The sequence below is a fragment of the Fusarium venenatum genome, assembly GCF_020744135.1.
Source record: "Fusarium venenatum strain MPI-CAGE-CH-0201 chromosome Unknown EDB82scaffold_4, whole genome shotgun sequence".
In the NCBI taxonomy this organism is placed as follows: Eukaryota; Fungi; Ascomycota; class Sordariomycetes; order Hypocreales; family Nectriaceae; genus Fusarium; species Fusarium venenatum.
Genome location: NW_027072132.1, coordinates 486,283 through 504,633, shown reverse-complemented (window position 1 = coordinate 504,633; position 18,351 = coordinate 486,283). Strand labels below are relative to the sequence as shown.

Here is an 18,351-nt window from a genome sequence, read left to right as displayed (position 1 = left end):
TCCTAGATGAGTATGGCTACGATGGCGTCGACTTTGACTGGGAATACCCTGGTGCAAAAGATCGGGGTGGCTCGGGTCAAGATGGTGCCAACTTTGTGTCACTTGTCAAAGAGCTTCAAGCTGCGATTAAAGCAAGTGGTCGTGACTATATCGTCACTTATACTGCCCCGACCTCTTATTGGTACCTTCGCCACTTTGACCCGAAGGCTATGGCACCATATGTCGACTGGATCAACCTCATGTCCTATGATCTGCATGGCACTTAGGATAGCGACAATCCCATCGGAAGCCAGGTCTTGGCACATAGCAACTTAACCGAGATTGACCTGGCGTTAGACTTGGTGAGTTTTTCGAACTCAACCACCACACCAACCTTTTGTTGCTAATCCATATACTGCATCTAGTTTTGGCGCGTTGGAGTCGATCCAAAGAACATCGTCCTTGGGTTGGGCTTTTACGGCAGGTCTTTCAAACTCGATTCGCCCTCATGCTGGAAGCCTGGCTGTCGTTTCGAGGGACCTGGAGACAAGGGCTCCTATACCGATACTGCTGGTATCTTATCCTATCGAGGTAAGCGACAATGCTTCCAAGTTAGTTACCCCTTCCTGTATGCTCACCCGTTTATACAGAGATCCAAAACATCATTTCCAAGATTGGTGCGACTTCATATCATGACAGAACGGCTGCTGTCCGGTACCTTGTCTACGGTGACAACAATTGGATTTCGTGAGTATCGCCTGTATCTGATAATGCGGAAAGAGTCTAATCCATTCCCAAGTTACGACGATCCAGAGACCTTCCAAGCCAAGATTGATTACGCGAATAAGATGGGGCTCTCAGGATTGATGGTATAGGCCATCGACCAGGACGATAGCACGCTATCTGCCTTGACCGCCGTCACAGGCGGTACACCAAGGAGACATTCCTCAGGCGGCGACTTCGACCTAGTCGATCTCAAGAGGCTCTTCCCCAAGGAGGACATTCCATCCGACACTTCTGACCCGCAGTACGGTCTTATCACCTTTGGAGCTGGCTCCGAGTCTGGCGAGGTGGACCCTGCGAACTCGGGATTCGGCTTTCTTCTTGCTGTTGGGGAGTCTCATGGACTTACCCAGCTGAAGGCAAGAGATGGCCGGCCGGATCCTTTTGTTTTCCTCGACTGTCCCGACAACGTGCTCGACCAACCCAGCAATCAAACTCAGAAAGCTAGAGTCATCTGCACAAGTCAGGATGTTAATGGCTGCTTTAGGGTTAGGGAGCGTGGTGTTGAAGGCACCCTGATAGAAATGCCAGACGACTGTGCACCAAATTCATTTGCTCAGGCAATCGCACTAGAGCTTGCTGAAGGTGAGATACTTCCCATTTCGTCTCCCTTTTTCTTGATCACACTTATCTAACATCTATCTTCCCAAGACCAAACCATGCCAGACCACCTAGTCAAGCGGCATACCCCCACGTCCCCGATATACGAGTTCTCCTTCGACTTCAATAAACACGAGCGGCGAGCCGACGCCAAAATCGCCATACGAATGGATATGACAAACGTCAAAGGATACTGGGATGGTCTTGTCGATTCTCCAGGAGTTCAGAGGCGCGATCTGGAGCGCCGATACTTTTCGTTTCTCAACCTTGACTGGAAGAGAACTTTCGAAAAAGGAGACAAGTTCAAATACGGTTCTGGCGAGAACTCTCTCAAGATCCAGAAGGATTTGAGTACGCCAGTCTTTTAGCAAGCCGCCGACAATTATCCGATAGGGGATAAGGACTATAGTGAAGGTATCGCAGGTTTCATCAAGGGTAAGGTTAACGCAGACATATACTACGCAGCTACAGTCATTGTAAGTATTCCTCGGGTTCTCTCCATTCCTAATTCGATCTTACTTATACATTACCGCAGGCAACCTCAGCCAGAGACTCTTCGAACGTTGACGTCAAGGAAGCCAATGGGTTCATCAAAGTCACTGGCGAGACAGATTTGACCTTTGGAATTAGTGGAATAGGTCGTCTTAATATCAACATGGCCAAAAAGGGCAACCCTGCGAAAAGCGAGATTGATTATGAAGCCTTGAAAGGACACACGATCAGTGCTGGATCTTTCTAGGGTTACATGAGCCTCACTCCTTTCATCAACCGCCAAACCGTGTTATTCACGTCTTATATGGATAAGGGCCCATCCTCTGGACCAAACCACGCAGCGACATTGGACGGGTGTCTGACCACACGTGTCAAGACCGACTTAGGCGACTTTCCAGCCACCTTTCCCCATATTCTATTCCCAGACGAGATAGACAGTATCAGAAAGCACCACAAGGACACAGAAATCGAGGTATTTGACGATAATGTTCTTTACGGAGACGGAGGCAGAAACGGGAGCACCATACAAATCGGACATCATCTCGCCTTTAGGCTCGACCTATACTTTGGCATATTACCTCTTATACAAGGTCAGGGTCCAACTAAGATGTCCAAGTCTACATCCGTGAGTTTTCCGTTATTGATTTTCTCCTTTCCATCATCTGTTAGCTAAGTTGAAACCAGTTACTTGTCACCAGTCAAACCTATGCCTCATGGGAGATCCCACCAGCCAAGGACGACCAAGTCTACCCTCATGCTTCGGTAAAGTACGTCATCTCTGCTCTGGAACTCGGGTCGAGTATTATCTAACGGTATTTAGAAACATCCTCAGACAAGAGGCTGACGGAAAGTGAGTACAATCCGACACTAAGAGTGACTTTCAGAAACCTATGCTGACAGATAAACAAGAGAGTTTCTTGGCTGGGAAGGTGTGGATGGGATGGCCATACTCTTTGACGATAACTTACGTTACCACTTTTCGGACATAAGTGTCTTCTTCTAACTGACAGGCTTAGCCAACTCTAAACCACGAACAATGTTACTCGACCAAGAGCAAGCGAGCGACTGTGGAGTTCCCTTCGCCACGAGACCAGTCCGCTGCCATACCGTCAAGCAAACTCAACAGGAGAGGGCAGCCAAGCAACCCCAAAGACAACTTTGGCTCTATGCGCCTGAGACCAAACGATGCACTTCGCTACAGCGCCGATCTGTTTATTGAAGAGAGATTTGATCAACGTCTTGGTGAGATTAACTGCGACAACGGACAATGCAACTCATGTCTTGATGTCGAGGAGACGAGAAACTGCTGCGGCTGTATTTGCATGCAATGCAAATGGGGAGCTCGAGCTGATATTCCACCATGTTCAAAGTGCACCTCTGAGGATGACAGGGATAAAGAAGATTGGCCTGGTCCCAATGCAATCTTGAAACGGGACCAGATGGAAGGTGACGCCCTCCCCGAGAAAAAAGTTAGGGGTGAGTCTGTTGATCACTTGAACGATTTGCACGCTCGTGCAGGTGTCGTGAAAGATGCCTGGAAGGATGTCTATGTTTGTGGCAAGCTGTATGAAGCCCCCAACAAGAGGGGTTCGCCTCAATACAAGTTCCCGCAGTTCCCCAAGGATGTGATGAAGGTATGGTACGGAGTGGATGGCGGTATTTACGACTCGGTTTCTCGCTACTGGGGAAACAGCTCAGCCGACTGTGTTAACTGGAGTATCGGGGCTAAACGTACTCGCGATCAGACCCATGTGGGCAACGGCGTTTTCCTTCCATCGGCTTATCAAAGTAAGTCTATCACACAAACGTGTTCGATCACGGGAATGCTGACATTTCGTGCCTTTTTTAAGCGGAACATGTTTACGAGGGACAGAACCTAGGTCAATTCTTTACCGAGTGGCTCACTCATGGCCAGATCCAAAGGCAAAGTCCATCTCCAGGAACTACAACAGGGAAGGTTAACTGTGACTGGGTCGAGGATTAGATCATGAACGTGGATAGTGTCGACTTTCCTTGGACCAATCCTTCGAATCCAGGGGAGGCATATCCCCTGTTCGGCACACTCTATACTGAGCTCGGCAACAATCATCACAAGGACCGTCTCGGAATCTTGCAGGAGAGACTGAACCGAAAGAAGGAGAATGTAAGACCCTATTTTTCTTTGAACTCCAAGGCGCATCACTAATCATAGTAGATCTTCGACCTAGCCAACTCCTACTCCCCAGGAGTGTACACTGGTCTGAGTACTGACGAGCAGTGGATGACTGTTAAGGAGATAGGTAAGCATTAATTCACCTTCATTTCCAGTACTTGATACTCATTAACCAATTTCTCACAGGCCTCACATTCAGCTACATGAACGACGATACCATCTGGGGCATGTGGTGCGATACTTTCAAGGGTGTTTATGACCGGCTAGATCGCTTTGACAAATGGTATACAGTCGTCAAGGGCCCCGATGATCCAGATGTCACTCTAGCTGAAGAGTGGGCCAAGTACAATCGCATAGTCCTCGACTATGCTGTCAGGATCTACCGTGCAGGATGGGACTGGACGTACGAAAAGAGACGGTAAGTAAATCAACTTCTGACAAGACGCGTGCTAATCATAACCGTGCTATTAGTACCAACAGCGTGGCGTTTTTGTTGACACCAGAAGAGGGTAAGTGGAGATTAATACGCACTCTGAACAGCAAGACGAACGTCTTTCATCTTAAGAAGCTTTGCACCAATCTCCCTCCCACAACTATCGTTTAGAGAACGGTAATGCTGAGTCCCCTCTGCGGGTAAATGTTAGTGACAAGGGCAGGGCAGGGCAGAATATCAGTCTATAGAGTTAGGGAAAATATAATTAAGCAAGGAACGTACAGGCATTAGAGGGTATAGATTTTGTAAATGACCATGTTTAATTGAACAAGTCGATGTTTGAGGTGAGGCATGATGGTCTCTCAATCAGGACCAGGCCACAGCCTCTTAGAGCCACAAATTCATAGTCTTATGTTGCTTATTGAACTCTAAGCTTGACAAATAGTTCTTCGGTAACAGTTTCCGAAAGATCATTACTTTCAAAGTTTTCCACTGCCTTATTGTAATGTTGGATGCTTTGTCTTCCGCGACGTCGGCGTGAGGAACAGGGGCCAAAACGGCATCATTCACTTCATGTTCCCGACTAGGGTGCTTCCGCAAAGTCGTTAATATAGGGGATTGCCGATTCAAATTATCAATCACATAAATTGCTTCGCCTCACTTTTGCTATGATGATCTGAGCTGTATAGAATGAAACGCAAAAAAAACATACAACAGCGGGGATTCGCTGGTCGTCACCGACCCAACTACTAATCCGCCGGTTAGTGGCTTGACTATGGGAGAGCGGACGGGATCCCGTATTTTCCACTACCTGTGGTCGTATGTATTAGAGTCAATTGAGTTTAAATTATATAAAGGCTAAAACATGAATTTCTGCTAGACCAAAAACAGAGATAATAGATGCATTGATGACTGCAGCAGTGACTAGGTGGGAGGTATCCCTGTATACACTTTCGGAGAAAATTCTGACATTGGGAGCTACTAATGTCGCCGCTATTATGTTTGTGTAGACTGTCGAGACGGAGGGGTAAGGTTAAAGCGCGATTCGATTGCTACAACATTCCCAGGGCATCATTTTTGATACGCTTGAAACAAATGAACACCTATTCCTAAGAGTAAAAGGGGTTGTTCAAGTGAGTTTCCACTAGACGCAGCCAATAGCGGTATCCATGCCATCGGTTATGTTCTTCAAAAGAATGCCTACGCGAAGAAATAGGTTTAATATAATGGTAGTCAAGTACATATTGATCCGACTTCCCAATATCTCACTCTCTGCTACGATACCTTTCCTTGTAATCTGGTTGCATACGCTCCAAAGTTTTGCGTGGTGAATCTCGTATGACGTAGAGGACGATCGTCTCTGAAATGACCTGGTACCGTGCAATTTGAAACTGTGAAGATCATCAATCTCCAGCATCTCGGATGGCACCGACGCCGGGTTACTATGCTGATGTAACAGACCCCTATGCTTCTAAGCTGCTACTGAGCAAGGGAAGAGGAAATGCCGACATATTACTTACCACCGTACTTACTTAATTGAGGTTTATAGTCTGTGTCTCGCATCCAGGCCGTGTTGAGCTAAGGTGAATGGCGTAGAGATAACAAGATGAGGAGAAACCAGAACGTGAACATAGTCAATACCGATGGGCACTTGGTTCCCTTACTTCTGGACATTCGTAGTCTCTCTACAACAAACGATTCAGATTCAATTCTTGTTCCGTTTGTGTTCTTTCATCATCAAGATCAAGGTATATATGCCATGGCGCTGGAGATAAGACCTACGGATGGTATGGCGCAATATGAGGGCATGACCATTTTCATACACAAAGCATCGCTACAGGGCCATGAATCATTTCAGCGATAACCTCAATTCCACTTGATAATTGCTATGTTCTATTTCCAGTTACCTAGTGTACAGGGTGCAGGGTAGAGATGAGGAGGCCCTTGGCCTAAGGCAGAACACGCGTATAACTTGTCCGTTGCCATGTCAACCCCCTCACTTGGCACAAATAACGATTACCATACATACACCATATCCAAGCTGACATTTACCGTAACACCAACGACATGACCAAATGTCCATGATGCAGCGAAATGGGCGGCTGTAATATCCTAATGTGGCTCGACACCATCTCGCCGTCTGAGAAACAGCGTGGCGCTGCGCTTGACGAAGAGACTGGCTACGATATGCAGACTTTCATCCAGTTTGAGCATTGGCAACCTGAAACGTTAAAGATTCTAAGACACGATCTACATCGTATACAGAGAGGCAATCGAATCGTCCCCATTGACTTGAAAGCTCAGGTAAGGAAGGCCCTCCAAAGTTCTCAGTTAAAACGTATCCTAACCTGCATTTTGCAAGTTCGCTACTTTGGATGAACTTACGTACTACGATAACCCTAAAGCCTCGCTATTGTCCTCTTCAGTGCAGTACCGATACCCTACTCAAGACTTTATAGACGGCATCATTGAAGATGCTACCTTATGCTTCACTGAGAATGACTCAGAAGCTTCGTGGAACATGGACGTCCATGGGCCATTGCTTACATGGGTTTTTCGAAAAGATAAACGAGGTCAAAGATTGACGGATTACCAGTACTGGTAAGTAAAACTGTCTAGGTACATTTACCACTACACAAACTAACTCCTGTAGTCCCTCTGCTCACATCGTCACTGACTTTAAACCCAACTCATCGGCTCACCTCGTCGACTTTTGCGTTTCCGTTCGCCTTGATGAAGAATCACCTATTAAATCTGCCATTAAAGAACTATGCAAAAGCAGACCGTTGGGAACTATAAATCACATCGACTCTGGAAGGTTGAATAAGGACCCGATTGTGATATCCATCGAAACCAAGAAGCACGGAGAAGAATATGGCAAAGCTGTTACCCAAATGGCCACCTGGCACTCCGCGCAATTGCGCAGTCTGCGCTATACATGTACAACGCTGAAGCAGATCCAGTTCCTCCCAGGGATTATCGTACAGGGTCATGTGTGGTTGTTTGTAGCAACGGTTGAGCGCAATGGACGAGCTGTCCTGTTCCACCAAGCGCCAATTGGTGATACTGCTTCTGAAGAAGGCATCCTGAAGTTGCTACTTTCCCTGCAGCATTTGAAGTATTAAAGCGAAGAAGTTTACTGGCCTGCATTTCAAGCTGATATACTCGGTGTATAGATCCCGACATGAATGATTGATGATTATATGACGATGTATATGAACAAAATTGGACAAAGTCTGGTCTGCATGGTTTTGAACCGGCTGCACATCACGAATGCGTTGAATACCCTTAGTTTCTGGTTGTGAATTTATTCATAGGTATGTGATGAGATGACATAACGGTAAAAGCTATGTCGAGGCTGAACGAAGGGTTTCCATTACATTAGTAGGCTAGGTGAAGTAAAGCACTTGTCTTAATTGTATTTAATTGTCCCCTTCATTAACAAGACTGCTAATTGTCCAATTTGTAATAAACTTTATTATATATTATAAGTCTTACTTAATATTCCATTTTATCCTCTAATGAATCTTTGCCCTATTTATTAATTAAATCTCTATCCTATTCCTTAATTAACTCTTCTTTCCTTTCCTTTATTATTTAATTACTCTACTAAAAATGCAGATATTCTAAGTATCTTTTTTTAAGTTCTCTTATATAATATCTTATACTATTATAACCTATTAGTATTAACTTATTATTTATCCTTTATATTAAATCCCTTTATAATTTCTTTCTTTTCTCTAAAATTTCTTTAATATATATTTTAAATAAAATATTTTATAAATAAGCTAAAATAATATTATAATATTCTATTATAAATATAAATATCTCCTAAGTATAAATATATCCTTTTTACTTACTATAAATAAATATTACTTTAAATTATTTATTTCATTCTTAAAAGGCTTAAAAATATAATATATAGTTTAGCTAATTCTATAAAAGAAAATAAAATATATAATAAGTAGTAATAAAATTTATAATAGCTATAATAGTATAAAAGTCTATTATATAATAATTATAAAGTCCCTATAGAGAGAATATCTTTAAAATATTCTCTTTAAACTTTAATATTAAAGTATAATAAGTAAAGGTTCTTAAGGGAAAAACTAGTTTATATTAGTTTATATTAATAGAGTTATAAAGTATTATTATTAAATATTATAAAGTATTATATCTCTTAATAGTAAATAAAGTAAATTAAATATATTTAAGTAATAAAGTTTTATTAATAGCTAATAAGTTAATTATATTAATTAGTACTATAAAGTTATTTATATACTTTTAATAATACTATAAGAGTATTAATTATAAGAATATAATAATCCTAAAGTATATAATCTTAAGAGTATATAGTCTTAAAGTATATTAGTCTTATATTATATAGTCTTAATATTATTAGTAATTTATAAGAGGAAAAAAGTAAATAGTATATTATATAAATAGCAATAACCTTATAGCTATAATATAATATCTCTTCTCTTTAAGTTTTATTTTTAAGGCTTATAATTTTTAATTAATAATTTATTTTCTTTTAAGTAAAGTTATAATTTACTCCTTTTTAACTTTTTTATAATATATTTAATTATATTTTTAAGTAGTCTTTTTATAAAGATTATAAAGTTAATATTTTTATACTTTCTATTAAGTTTTTTAATAAAGAAATTAAAATGCATTATATTTATTATTTCTATATTAATAAGAAGTACTTAATATTAATAGATTTTGCTTAATATAGTAAGTATATTTATAGGAAGTATTTCTATAATAGTATATAGGTTACTTTATCTTATAAGTATTTTTATATTCTTTTAAGTTTTTTTATATTTTTTTAATTTAATAATAGTAATAACTTTAATAAAGTAAGAAAAAAAACTAAAAAATAATACAAATAAAGTAAATAAAGATCTTTTTAAGCTTTATAAAGAAATAATAGCCCTTTAGTTTTATTTATTACTAGCTATTAATTAATTATTTTAAATTTATAAGATTTATAGTTAAATAAAGAAATAGCATTTTAAGGCTATTTATTATAGTCTTTAAGAGGTAAATTCTAATAAAAGGGTATTATTAGCTTTAAATATTTATAAGGATATAGTGCTTTAAGATCTTTAAGTAAATTATATTTTTAATAGAGTAAATTAATTTATATTAAGTTTAAGTAAGGATTTTATAAATATATTACCTTTATTTATATTTAATAAAAATTCCTTAAGAGTCTCTAAGTATTAATTAAGTATTTTAATAATTTCTAAATATTTTTATTTTTTAAGTAGTTTTTCTATTTAATTAAATATTTTATTTATTTATTATTTTTATATATTTCTCTAATTACTTTTGCTTTATAAGTCTTTATTTTATTAATTTCTTTTAATTTATTACTAATTTTAATTTTAATTATATTAATAGCTAATTTAAGTAAAAAAATATAAAAAATTAAATAGATTTTAACCTTTAGTAATAAGTCTAACTTATAGTTATTTTTTAAGATTTTTTATAGAATTTTATAAGATTTAATAAACTTAAAGTTAAGTTTATATATTAGCTATTTTATTATAATATTTTTTATTAATAAGTAAACTATTTTAATTAAATAAAGACTAAATAATTTTATATTAGTCTAAGACTAATAACTTTATATCTTAATCTAAGGCTAATATAATAATAATACCTATTGCCTTATACCCCTAGACTAATATAAATAGTTATACTCTTTAAATATTAGATAGAACTTAGCTTACTAGCTATTAATAAAATATCTTTACCTAAATATGCCTTACCTGCTCTATTTACTATTAAGAAATATAATACTTTACTACGCTCGGTATTATAATGCCCTATGCATCTGCCAATATAAACCTAGTATAAACTAGTTTATCCCTTGGGAATCGCAACCGTTACAGCATAGAAAAGTGCATCGCTTACTTATCTGCGTCGCTCGCTTATTAAATACATTAGCTGATACTCTATAATATCTATAACTTATAAAGGAAGCTTCTAGTATACTATATAGATAGCAGTAACTTATGTCTCTTTTAACCTCTATTAGCTGGCAAGTTAACTATTGCAACCCACAGTACTCTATTATAAACCATGGTTATGACTCCACTGACCCCGGGCGTAAGTTTTCCGAGGAAAACCTATTTTCGCGCATGTTCGCCACGGAAAGATTAATATATGCATCTTCAAGAGAGATATTACCAATTACTTAATCTTATTCTCGGTATCTGCCGACTTTCTCCGCAATGCTGCCACTTATCGGGCCCCACTGTTGTGGTACCCATGCTTCATGTTACCAATAATACAAGTCAAGTTTCCCGCGGAGAATAATCTCTATCACTCCTTTTACAACTTTGACAACATATAAATATGGAACCTTTATCTCGTTTTTCAACAATAGCCAACATATACCACACAGTCTATTCCTCTATTTATTATGGCATCTCCCACCGCAGAATTTTGGTCCAAGGCCGACAGCTATGTAATGACCACAGGAGTTCCCTTTTCTCCTGTCATCATCTCGAAAGCCCTAGGAACACGCCTCTATGACACAAACGGCAAACAAATTCTCGACTTTACTTCTGGTCAGATGAGCTCCCTTCTTGGCCACTCTCACCCAGAGGTTGTCGAGGTTGTTAAGCAATATGTGTCTGAATTGGACCATCTTCTCAGCAACATGATCACACACCCCGTTGTCAACCTGGCTGAGAGATTGGCCAAATTTCTCCCCAGCCCTCTAAAAAAGTCGTTCTTCCTAAACACTGGCTCCGAGTCAACCGAAGCTGCTATCAAGATCGCCAAGTGTTATACCGGCAAGTTCGAGATTGTTGCTTTCTCAGCTAGTTACCATGGTTTAACCCAGGGTTCTGGATCTGCTACGTACTCTGCCGGTCGTAGACGCGGTGGTCCAATCATGCCAGGATCTTTGGCTTTTCCTGCACCATACGGTTACCGATCTCCCTTTCGAAAGCCCGATGGCTCATGGGACTGGCAAACTGAGATGGACTTTGGCTGGTCTCTGATTGATCGCCAGAGCGTTGGATCACTTGCTGCCTTCATTATGGAGCCAATTCTTTCGACCGGTGGCATTCTCGACCTACCTACAGGCTACTTGAAGCGCATGCAGGACGAATGCCGTAAACGCGACATGTTGATCATCATGGATGAGGCTCAGACTGGAATCGGTCGAACCGGCAGGATGTTTGCTTTTGAGCATGAGGAGGGCGTAGTCCCTGATATTCTGGCGCTCTCCAAAACGCTCGGTTGCGGTCTCTTACTGGCCTCTGTCAGCACCACGGCCGAAATTGAGCGTGGCTGCAAGGAGGCTGGTTTCCTTTGGCTGACCACCCATCTCAATGATCCTCTTACCGCTGCCGTCGGTGACAAGGTTCTTGAGATTGTTGAACGCGACAATATTTGCCAAAAGGCCAACGAGAGAGGTCAACAACTCCGCGCCGGTCTTGAGAAGCTTCAACAAAAGTATTGGTGTATCGGAGATCTCCGAGGCCGAGGCCTTTTGCAGGGTATCGAGATTGTTGCTGATCCCAAGACGAAGGCTCCTGGCGCTGATCTAGGTCAGGCTATCTCTGACAAGGCCATGGAGCTGGGTTTGTCCTGTAATGTTGTCAACTTACCTGGTATGGGTGGTGTTTTCCGTCTGGCTCCTGCTGTCACTGTTACGGCTGAGGAGATTGAGCAAGGATTGGGTATTCTGGACAAGTCATTTGGCTTGGTATTGGAGTTACGCGGTCAAATGACAGCTGCTGTTTGATGTTTTAAATATAGAAGAATTAGAGCACATAGACATACAATTAGATCGTGATTTGTCCTTCTAAAAACATATCTGTACGTGCCGATAAACTGACAGAAAAGAATTGCCACCGGAGGAGATTCAACATAGAACCATGCTCCAGCATTAGCAGGGTCTCAATTTTAATGAAATCGCTTGGTCTCGCTTAAGTCCCAGGTAAGGCCGATCAATACTGCCGTAACCTAAACTAACTGTAACTAAACTAGGCCCCAGATTACAATATTTTCGGCTCGTCATGTCTTCAATGAGCATGATTGTCGGCATCTAAAGTGCGCTGTATCCTTTGGCTGGGTAACCATTTATCGGCTGGAGTAAACCACCAAGTCAGCAGAGCAAGGATCGTAGTGCCAGCCATAATAATAGGCGCGTAGTTGAGAGATTCGGCAGTAACAGGAAAGATGTAGGGTGAATATAACACAGCGACAACCCATCCATTCCAAAAGACTGCAATAACCTGAAAAGGCTTGCTCAGCCGTCCCAAACTCCAGGCGGGCTTGGGGAAGTTCTTGGGTGTGAGGGTGAGTCGAGCAAGGCAGATAAGTCCGTATGCAGCAGCCGAGGGCACACCAGCTGCAGAAACCAGGGAAGTAAAAGCCACTGCTGATGGAAGTATCGTGCAAGTTATAATAGCAGAGACTCCCCAGACAACTAGAACAGCATTGCGTGGCTGCCCTGCTACTACCTTGGAAACCCAAGAAGACCAGGGGAGGACTCCATCTCGTGCCACGGCGAATACCAGACGAGAAGCTGCAAGAACAGCAATTGCTGTGTTCTGAGATTATACGTAAGCTCTATGAATTTGAAGACGTTATCAAGGATATAGACTTACAAACCACAGTGCCATTACACACACAATATTCATCACAATATGCCCACCATCTCCCAGGATATCAGCATAGACTGAGACGAAAGGTTGTGGTCCGCCGTAAGAGAAGAGCGTTTCAGCATCGGGCTATTATCTTGTTAGTTGATTTGGCATGAGTTTGGGATGGGAGGTAGACATACAACACAGAATAAGAAGAGGATGACAACAGCAAAACCACCGATGCCACTAACGACTGTACTCCAAAAAATGCCCCTGGCCGCTGCAACCGAAGCATTCTTCGTTTCTTCGGCTACATGACCTGACGCATCAAACCCAATTAAGATTCCAGCGGTGGCTAGGTAGGAAAGGCACCAGTTCCAACCGGGTGGAGCGCCGGTACCGTTATAGGTCGTCATGAAGGCATCGTGAGTCGATCGAAAGCCGATAGTCTTGCTTGTCGCAATGGGGAGCCAAATCAAGTTGAGGACAAAGTCAAGAATAACAACACTACTAGATAGAGTGAAGATCCACTTAAAGTATCGTGCTATTAACATTAGACAAGTGGTATGCAGTTGATACAGAGAGACTCACGAGGAAGCAGATTCCATATACAGGCTAGGGCGAGCATAATTTCGGTCAGGATCCATTGTATAGCGCGGAATTTAACGCTGGATGAGTCCGAAGGAAAGTCTGTGCCAAATACAACTATTTCCTGGTAGATGTTAGCCCGATCGAAACATAATATCTGTGAAGGTAGTATATACTGAAAGCATGTAGTTGACGGCAGCTTGTGTATTGCCTTGATATCAAAAGGCGGTTAGAAACTCAGAAAACATCGAATTCATGAGAAGAAGGCTGAACTCACTGGCACAGAAGGTAGTCCATGCAGTGGTAGACCACCAGGCAACAACAAAGCCAAAGAGTCGACCGAAGCGAGGACCACCGGCTTCAGCTGCCCAGAGGTAGATTGAACCAGCCAAAGGCAAAGACGAGCATGTCTCGGCTATTACAGCAGCGGTAATGAACGTGAAGACACAAGTGATGATATAGCTCGTCCTTTCGAAAGTTATTAGCCTGAGTTGATATTTTGTCTTGTGCGTAACTCACCAATATGCCAAGTTACCACCAGCGGCAATACCAGTTGAAAAAGTGACTCTGACACCACCGATGAAATAAAGTGCGGCTAGATATTGGTCAGCCTCTGCAGCCTCGGTGTGTTCAAGTTGAAGATCTGACCGAATGTGGTGGCAAAGTTGTGAAACTGGTTGAAGCTACGTCGTAAAACCTATGAAAGGTCAGCTTTGGTAAACGTTACAGAAGAACAGCTCTTTTTATTACAGGTTTGTATCCTAGATTTTCCTTGCATCTTTGCGTCAGCGTCTAGTCCCACACTTGGGATATAAATGGGAGAACAAACAAGAACGATATTGTCAGACACGTCATTAGTCGTATCTTTAATAGCGACCTCCCCGCCCGTTTCATCGTTTCTGTCATCTGGTGTTTTGGACATTGTGGCCGTTTTCTTGTTGTTTGATGCTGCTTCAGTCCGGTCTCGGAGATAGCAGAAGAATAATGATAGGGGAATAACCTGTCCGATGAGAGAATTGCGTTGTGCTTTATATAATAGGTCCATTCAGCTGTATAGGCTAGCATTCGCTTCAGGGTGATTAAGTTGAGCTACTAACCCGTAACGGTTTGCACTCGTATCTCATGGATGTAATAGCAACGCCAAAGCACGTCATTGGCTTTATAATTGTGTGACAACAGTCGAGACAAATAATAACCAGAATGGGATTTTATACCCGGCACCAACATGATTAAAATCCACCTTGACGACTGAAACTCCATTTATAGACAAATCTAGCGCTCCTGTCACAGAATTACGTGATTGGTATATGTTTTGCTCAATCCCGAACATGAACAAAAATTGGCATGATCCCCGGCATTAATTCAACAATACGATAACGCATTCTAATCATGACTCTACCGTTCATTGAGCTTGGTACAGCTTTGTTTTTTGGATTCATTATATATGTATGAACACTTCTTCATTTTTTTGGTTGTATAAACTGACCAATGTCGTAGCGTGTTATATCAGAATATACGTCCCCTCTATCCAAGATTCCGAATGCAGGTTTCGGTGCAGCATTTTCAAGGCTTGCATGGGCATTCCCGCAAGAATACAATGGCACAATTACTCTCAGTCTACCCAAATTACATGAAAGACTAGGTAGGTAAATTGTGATAATCTCAAGTCTAAACCCTAACACTACCAGGCCCTTTGATCCGTATCGGCCCAAATGAAGTGTCCTTCTACTCTCGAGATACATATGAAACGGTGCACAAAGTGGGAAGCAAGTTCAAGAAAGACCCAAGAGTCTATGGAGAGTTTGTGCAAGGCGGTCATCCGGCTCTGTTCTCCATAACGTAAGTTTGACACGTTTCCAGATGCTTTTGATCTTTTGACTGATGCGTAACAGAGATCCGGTAGAGCATGCGAAGCGTAGAAGGATCATGTCTCAGCTTTTTAGTCGAAGCAAGGTACCTCAGCTAGAGAGATTAATCTCTCATCATGTTCAGAGATTTGTCCACAAGATTCGAAATAACGATTCTATCGTGGATTTGGGCGTGTCATCACGAGCTCTTGAAGCAGACATCATGTGTAAGAACATCATTGGTTTCTTTCGATCTTTTTATCGACCGCCTTTTTCTAATCTCCAATATAGCTGACTTCTCCTTTGGTACATCTATCAACGCCATTGACTATTGGGCTGGTGGGAAACAGCTGGCTATGGTTGAGAAGAACGATGAAAAGGCTACATGGATGCCTGTTGTGAGTTTTCCCAAGAATATTATCTCCTATGTATACTGATATTGACCATCTTTACTTAGCTCACTAATTTTCCTCTCTTATGTGAATTTTGGGAGACGATCGAAGAGTGCCTCTATAGCTTGACGGGTTTCAGAACTCAATATTCTCAAGGCCTCGCTGACTTCCAAAACGTAAGTTCAATATCCAATTCGTAACAACAGTTTGAATTAATCGCATCAACACATCTAGTGGGCACAGACTTCATGGCAAGCCGCTCTCTCGGCTGGTTTTCAATCTGATATAACTAGCATCAACTCTCCAAATCTCATACAAACTCTGTGCAATGCTGGCCTGCCCGCTGAAACTGCTTTGTCCGAGGCAGGCGAGAACCTTGGTCCCGGGACAGATACCACTTCCGCAACGCTTGCCCATATCATATGGGCTCTAGCACACAACCCCGCTTACCAAGATAATTTGTATCAAGATCTGGCCAGTGTCTCCTTTGCAACAGACATGACGACACTCGAAAATATTCCTCGTCTGCAGGCCTGCGTTAAAGAGGGCATTCGGTGGGCCGGTGCTGCAGCAGCGATGCTTCCTAGGACTGTACCACCCGGAGGAATTGAGCTACATGGTACCTTTATCCCAGAAGGGGTGAGTATCACTAATTCCCCGAAATACAAGGAAATGTTACTAACTAAAGCGGTTGTAGACGGTGCTTATATCTTCACCTATCTGGTATCTACACGACGCGAAGGCATATCCAAGTCCTAAGGTTTTTAATCCGCATCGATGGTTGTCTCAGGACGGAAAGACTTTAACCGAAGACAGCCTCCGTGATCGCTTTTACATACCATTTTCACGAGGCGCAAATATCTGCTTGGGGGCACAGTAAGTCAAGCTCTAAAACTCCTTTGTTCTAATAGTAACAAAATTCAGTTTCTCGCACCTGGAATTATATGTTTCAATATCTCAATTTGTTCGCAACTTCCGTTTTGAGCCACGAAACGTGTCGCAGCCTATTGCTGATGACGAAACTTGGAACTTGGTTTCTTTACCAGAACGTAAAGAGTGGGTTGCAGCAGTATTGTTAGAAAGTCTCCAAGTTGTTATACACCAAAGAGAGTAGTATGAATTTGAGTAAACTTTCAAATTGATTAGATCTCACCACACCTCTCCATATCATTGCACAGTCTTGCCGTCCAATCACTTCTGTCACAATGATATGTCAATAACCTCTAGCAAAATTGAGCTTTATGTCTTTCTTCCTTTTCCTGTCTCTTCCTCGGTTTTATTGCAACATCTGAGATGCCTAACATTGGTAACGACTAGTTTTGAAAACAGGATATACCAGAGAGGATTTCATGATTCTTGAATTTCTGTATCTAAGGGAGCGAGGGTGTTTTGTTCAACCAAGCGGATCCACATGGCTCGGCTAATCATCGTGCCGTAGAGAACCTGGCTCACGATGAGGGATTGACGTAGTGGCGAAAGGCACGGGCGGCAGTACGGAATAGGGCCGATCAGATTGAGGCATTGGAGAACGAGGGCCAGCATGAGAGCGAGGCTGAGAATGAGGATCAGGAAGTTGATGAAGTAGGCGACCAAGGCAATGGGAAACGCCAGGCCTCCGAGGACGGTCGAGGTGAGGCGAAGAAGCACAAGACAAGCGCTACTTAAAACAGTTGAAGGACATGGCTATAGATTGCGCATCTCCCGAGAGTCTTGGGGTTGATGAATTAATTGGACTTGGGATTGTGATGATGGAAACTTTTTGTCGTCGAAAGGCCAGCGACTGGATGGCATTTGTAATGTTAAGATAGGTATTTAATTGTGGTAGATCGATATTACAGAGTTCACGCTGCATGAGTCACGCCTTTGTCGGAAAACCCAGTCTTGAGAGAAATCTTAAAATTAATCTGCACGGAAAGACTAACCTCTATGAATAACTTAGATAAAACCGAGAAGGCCGGGGCAAGAGCTTAAGTGTCATAATGAACAAAGTAAATGTGATAGGGACCTTTCAGCAGAGAATCAACATATCTGAAGTGCGATAGCTAAAGCCATGTCCTTGAGTGATCCGATAATACTAGAACATAGTGTATCAAGAACAATATAGTGATCTGCTGCAGCTCAAAGTCTTTGCGTGGAATTTTCAATCATACCTAGGTAGTTGATGTGGGTGTTCCTCAAAGTCTAATAGCTCTGATTCACTGGCTTACAAGAGTGCACCTTCCCAGGCGAGTGCACACATTAGCGCATACCTTATTTGTTGACATAAAGATTACCCTCCTCCCAACATTTATTCCAGCTTCCTCGTCAATTCTTTTTTCATCATTTTAACATCATTCATTCACGATTCTATTGACAGACTTGTCTCATTTCCATCAATATGAACGTGACACAATCGCGTCCATCAATCTTTCAATCAAGTTCATCAATTTATCATTGAAATCATCCCGCACGGTCACCCCCGACAAGCGTA

At 41.7% G+C, this 18,351-nt stretch overlaps 5 protein-coding genes across 5 annotated transcripts; 4 read left to right on the top strand and 1 right to left on the bottom strand.

The window, feature by feature from the left end:
* Nucleotides 1-671: 671 nt before the first annotated feature.
* On the top strand, nt 672-4,503 carry EDB82DRAFT_547832 (uncharacterized protein; the record flags this gene model as incomplete). The annotated part of the gene is made up of 13 exons (XM_065609509.1): nt 672-726; nt 904-1,347; nt 1,414-1,674; nt 1,735-1,838; nt 1,898-2,084; nt 2,196-2,479; nt 2,539-2,616; nt 2,871-3,642; nt 3,705-3,818; nt 3,891-3,997; nt 4,049-4,133; nt 4,193-4,409; nt 4,449-4,503. 13 exons carry the CDS (start codon nt 672-674, stop codon nt 4,501-4,503), a joined length of 2,763 nt encoding a protein of 920 aa, XP_065463116.1.
* Nucleotides 4,504-6,554: 2,051 nt separating this feature from the next.
* On the top strand, nt 6,555-7,564 carry EDB82DRAFT_435187 (uncharacterized protein; the record flags this gene model as incomplete). The annotated part of the gene is made up of 3 exons (XM_065607749.1): nt 6,555-6,743; nt 6,802-7,040; nt 7,093-7,564. The coding sequence occupies 3 exons, from the start codon at nt 6,555-6,557 to the stop codon at nt 7,562-7,564; spliced, it is 900 nt and encodes a 299-aa protein (XP_065463115.1).
* Nucleotides 7,565-10,875: 3,311 nt separating this feature from the next.
* Nucleotides 10,876-12,210, top strand: EDB82DRAFT_560815 (pyridoxal phosphate-dependent transferase; the record flags this gene model as incomplete). The annotated part of the gene is made up of 1 exon (XM_025736860.2): nt 10,876-12,210. The coding sequence occupies one exon, from the start codon at nt 10,876-10,878 to the stop codon at nt 12,208-12,210; it is 1,335 nt and encodes a 444-aa protein (XP_025591778.2).
* A 265-nt stretch (nt 12,211-12,475) lies between these two features.
* Nucleotides 12,476-14,564, bottom strand: EDB82DRAFT_560811 (amino acid/polyamine transporter I; the record flags this gene model as incomplete). The annotated part of the gene is made up of 9 exons (XM_065609740.1): nt 12,476-13,021; nt 13,079-13,201; nt 13,255-13,598; nt 13,646-13,766; nt 13,819-13,853; nt 13,920-14,110; nt 14,162-14,237; nt 14,291-14,339; nt 14,472-14,564. The coding sequence occupies 9 exons, from the start codon at nt 14,562-14,564 to the stop codon at nt 12,491-12,493; spliced, it is 1,563 nt and encodes a 520-aa protein (XP_065463114.1). The 3' UTR covers nt 12,476-12,490.
* Nucleotides 14,565-15,031: 467 nt separating this feature from the next.
* EDB82DRAFT_547829 (cytochrome P450) lies at nt 15,032-16,995 on the top strand (the record flags this gene model as incomplete). Its single annotated transcript, XM_065609508.1, has 8 exons — nt 15,032-15,088; nt 15,140-15,284; nt 15,537-15,716; nt 15,781-15,887; nt 15,947-16,057; nt 16,116-16,520; nt 16,579-16,757; nt 16,806-16,995. 8 exons carry the CDS (start codon nt 15,032-15,034, stop codon nt 16,993-16,995), a joined length of 1,374 nt encoding a protein of 457 aa, XP_065463113.1.
* Between the last annotated feature and the right edge of the window lie 1,356 nt (nt 16,996-18,351).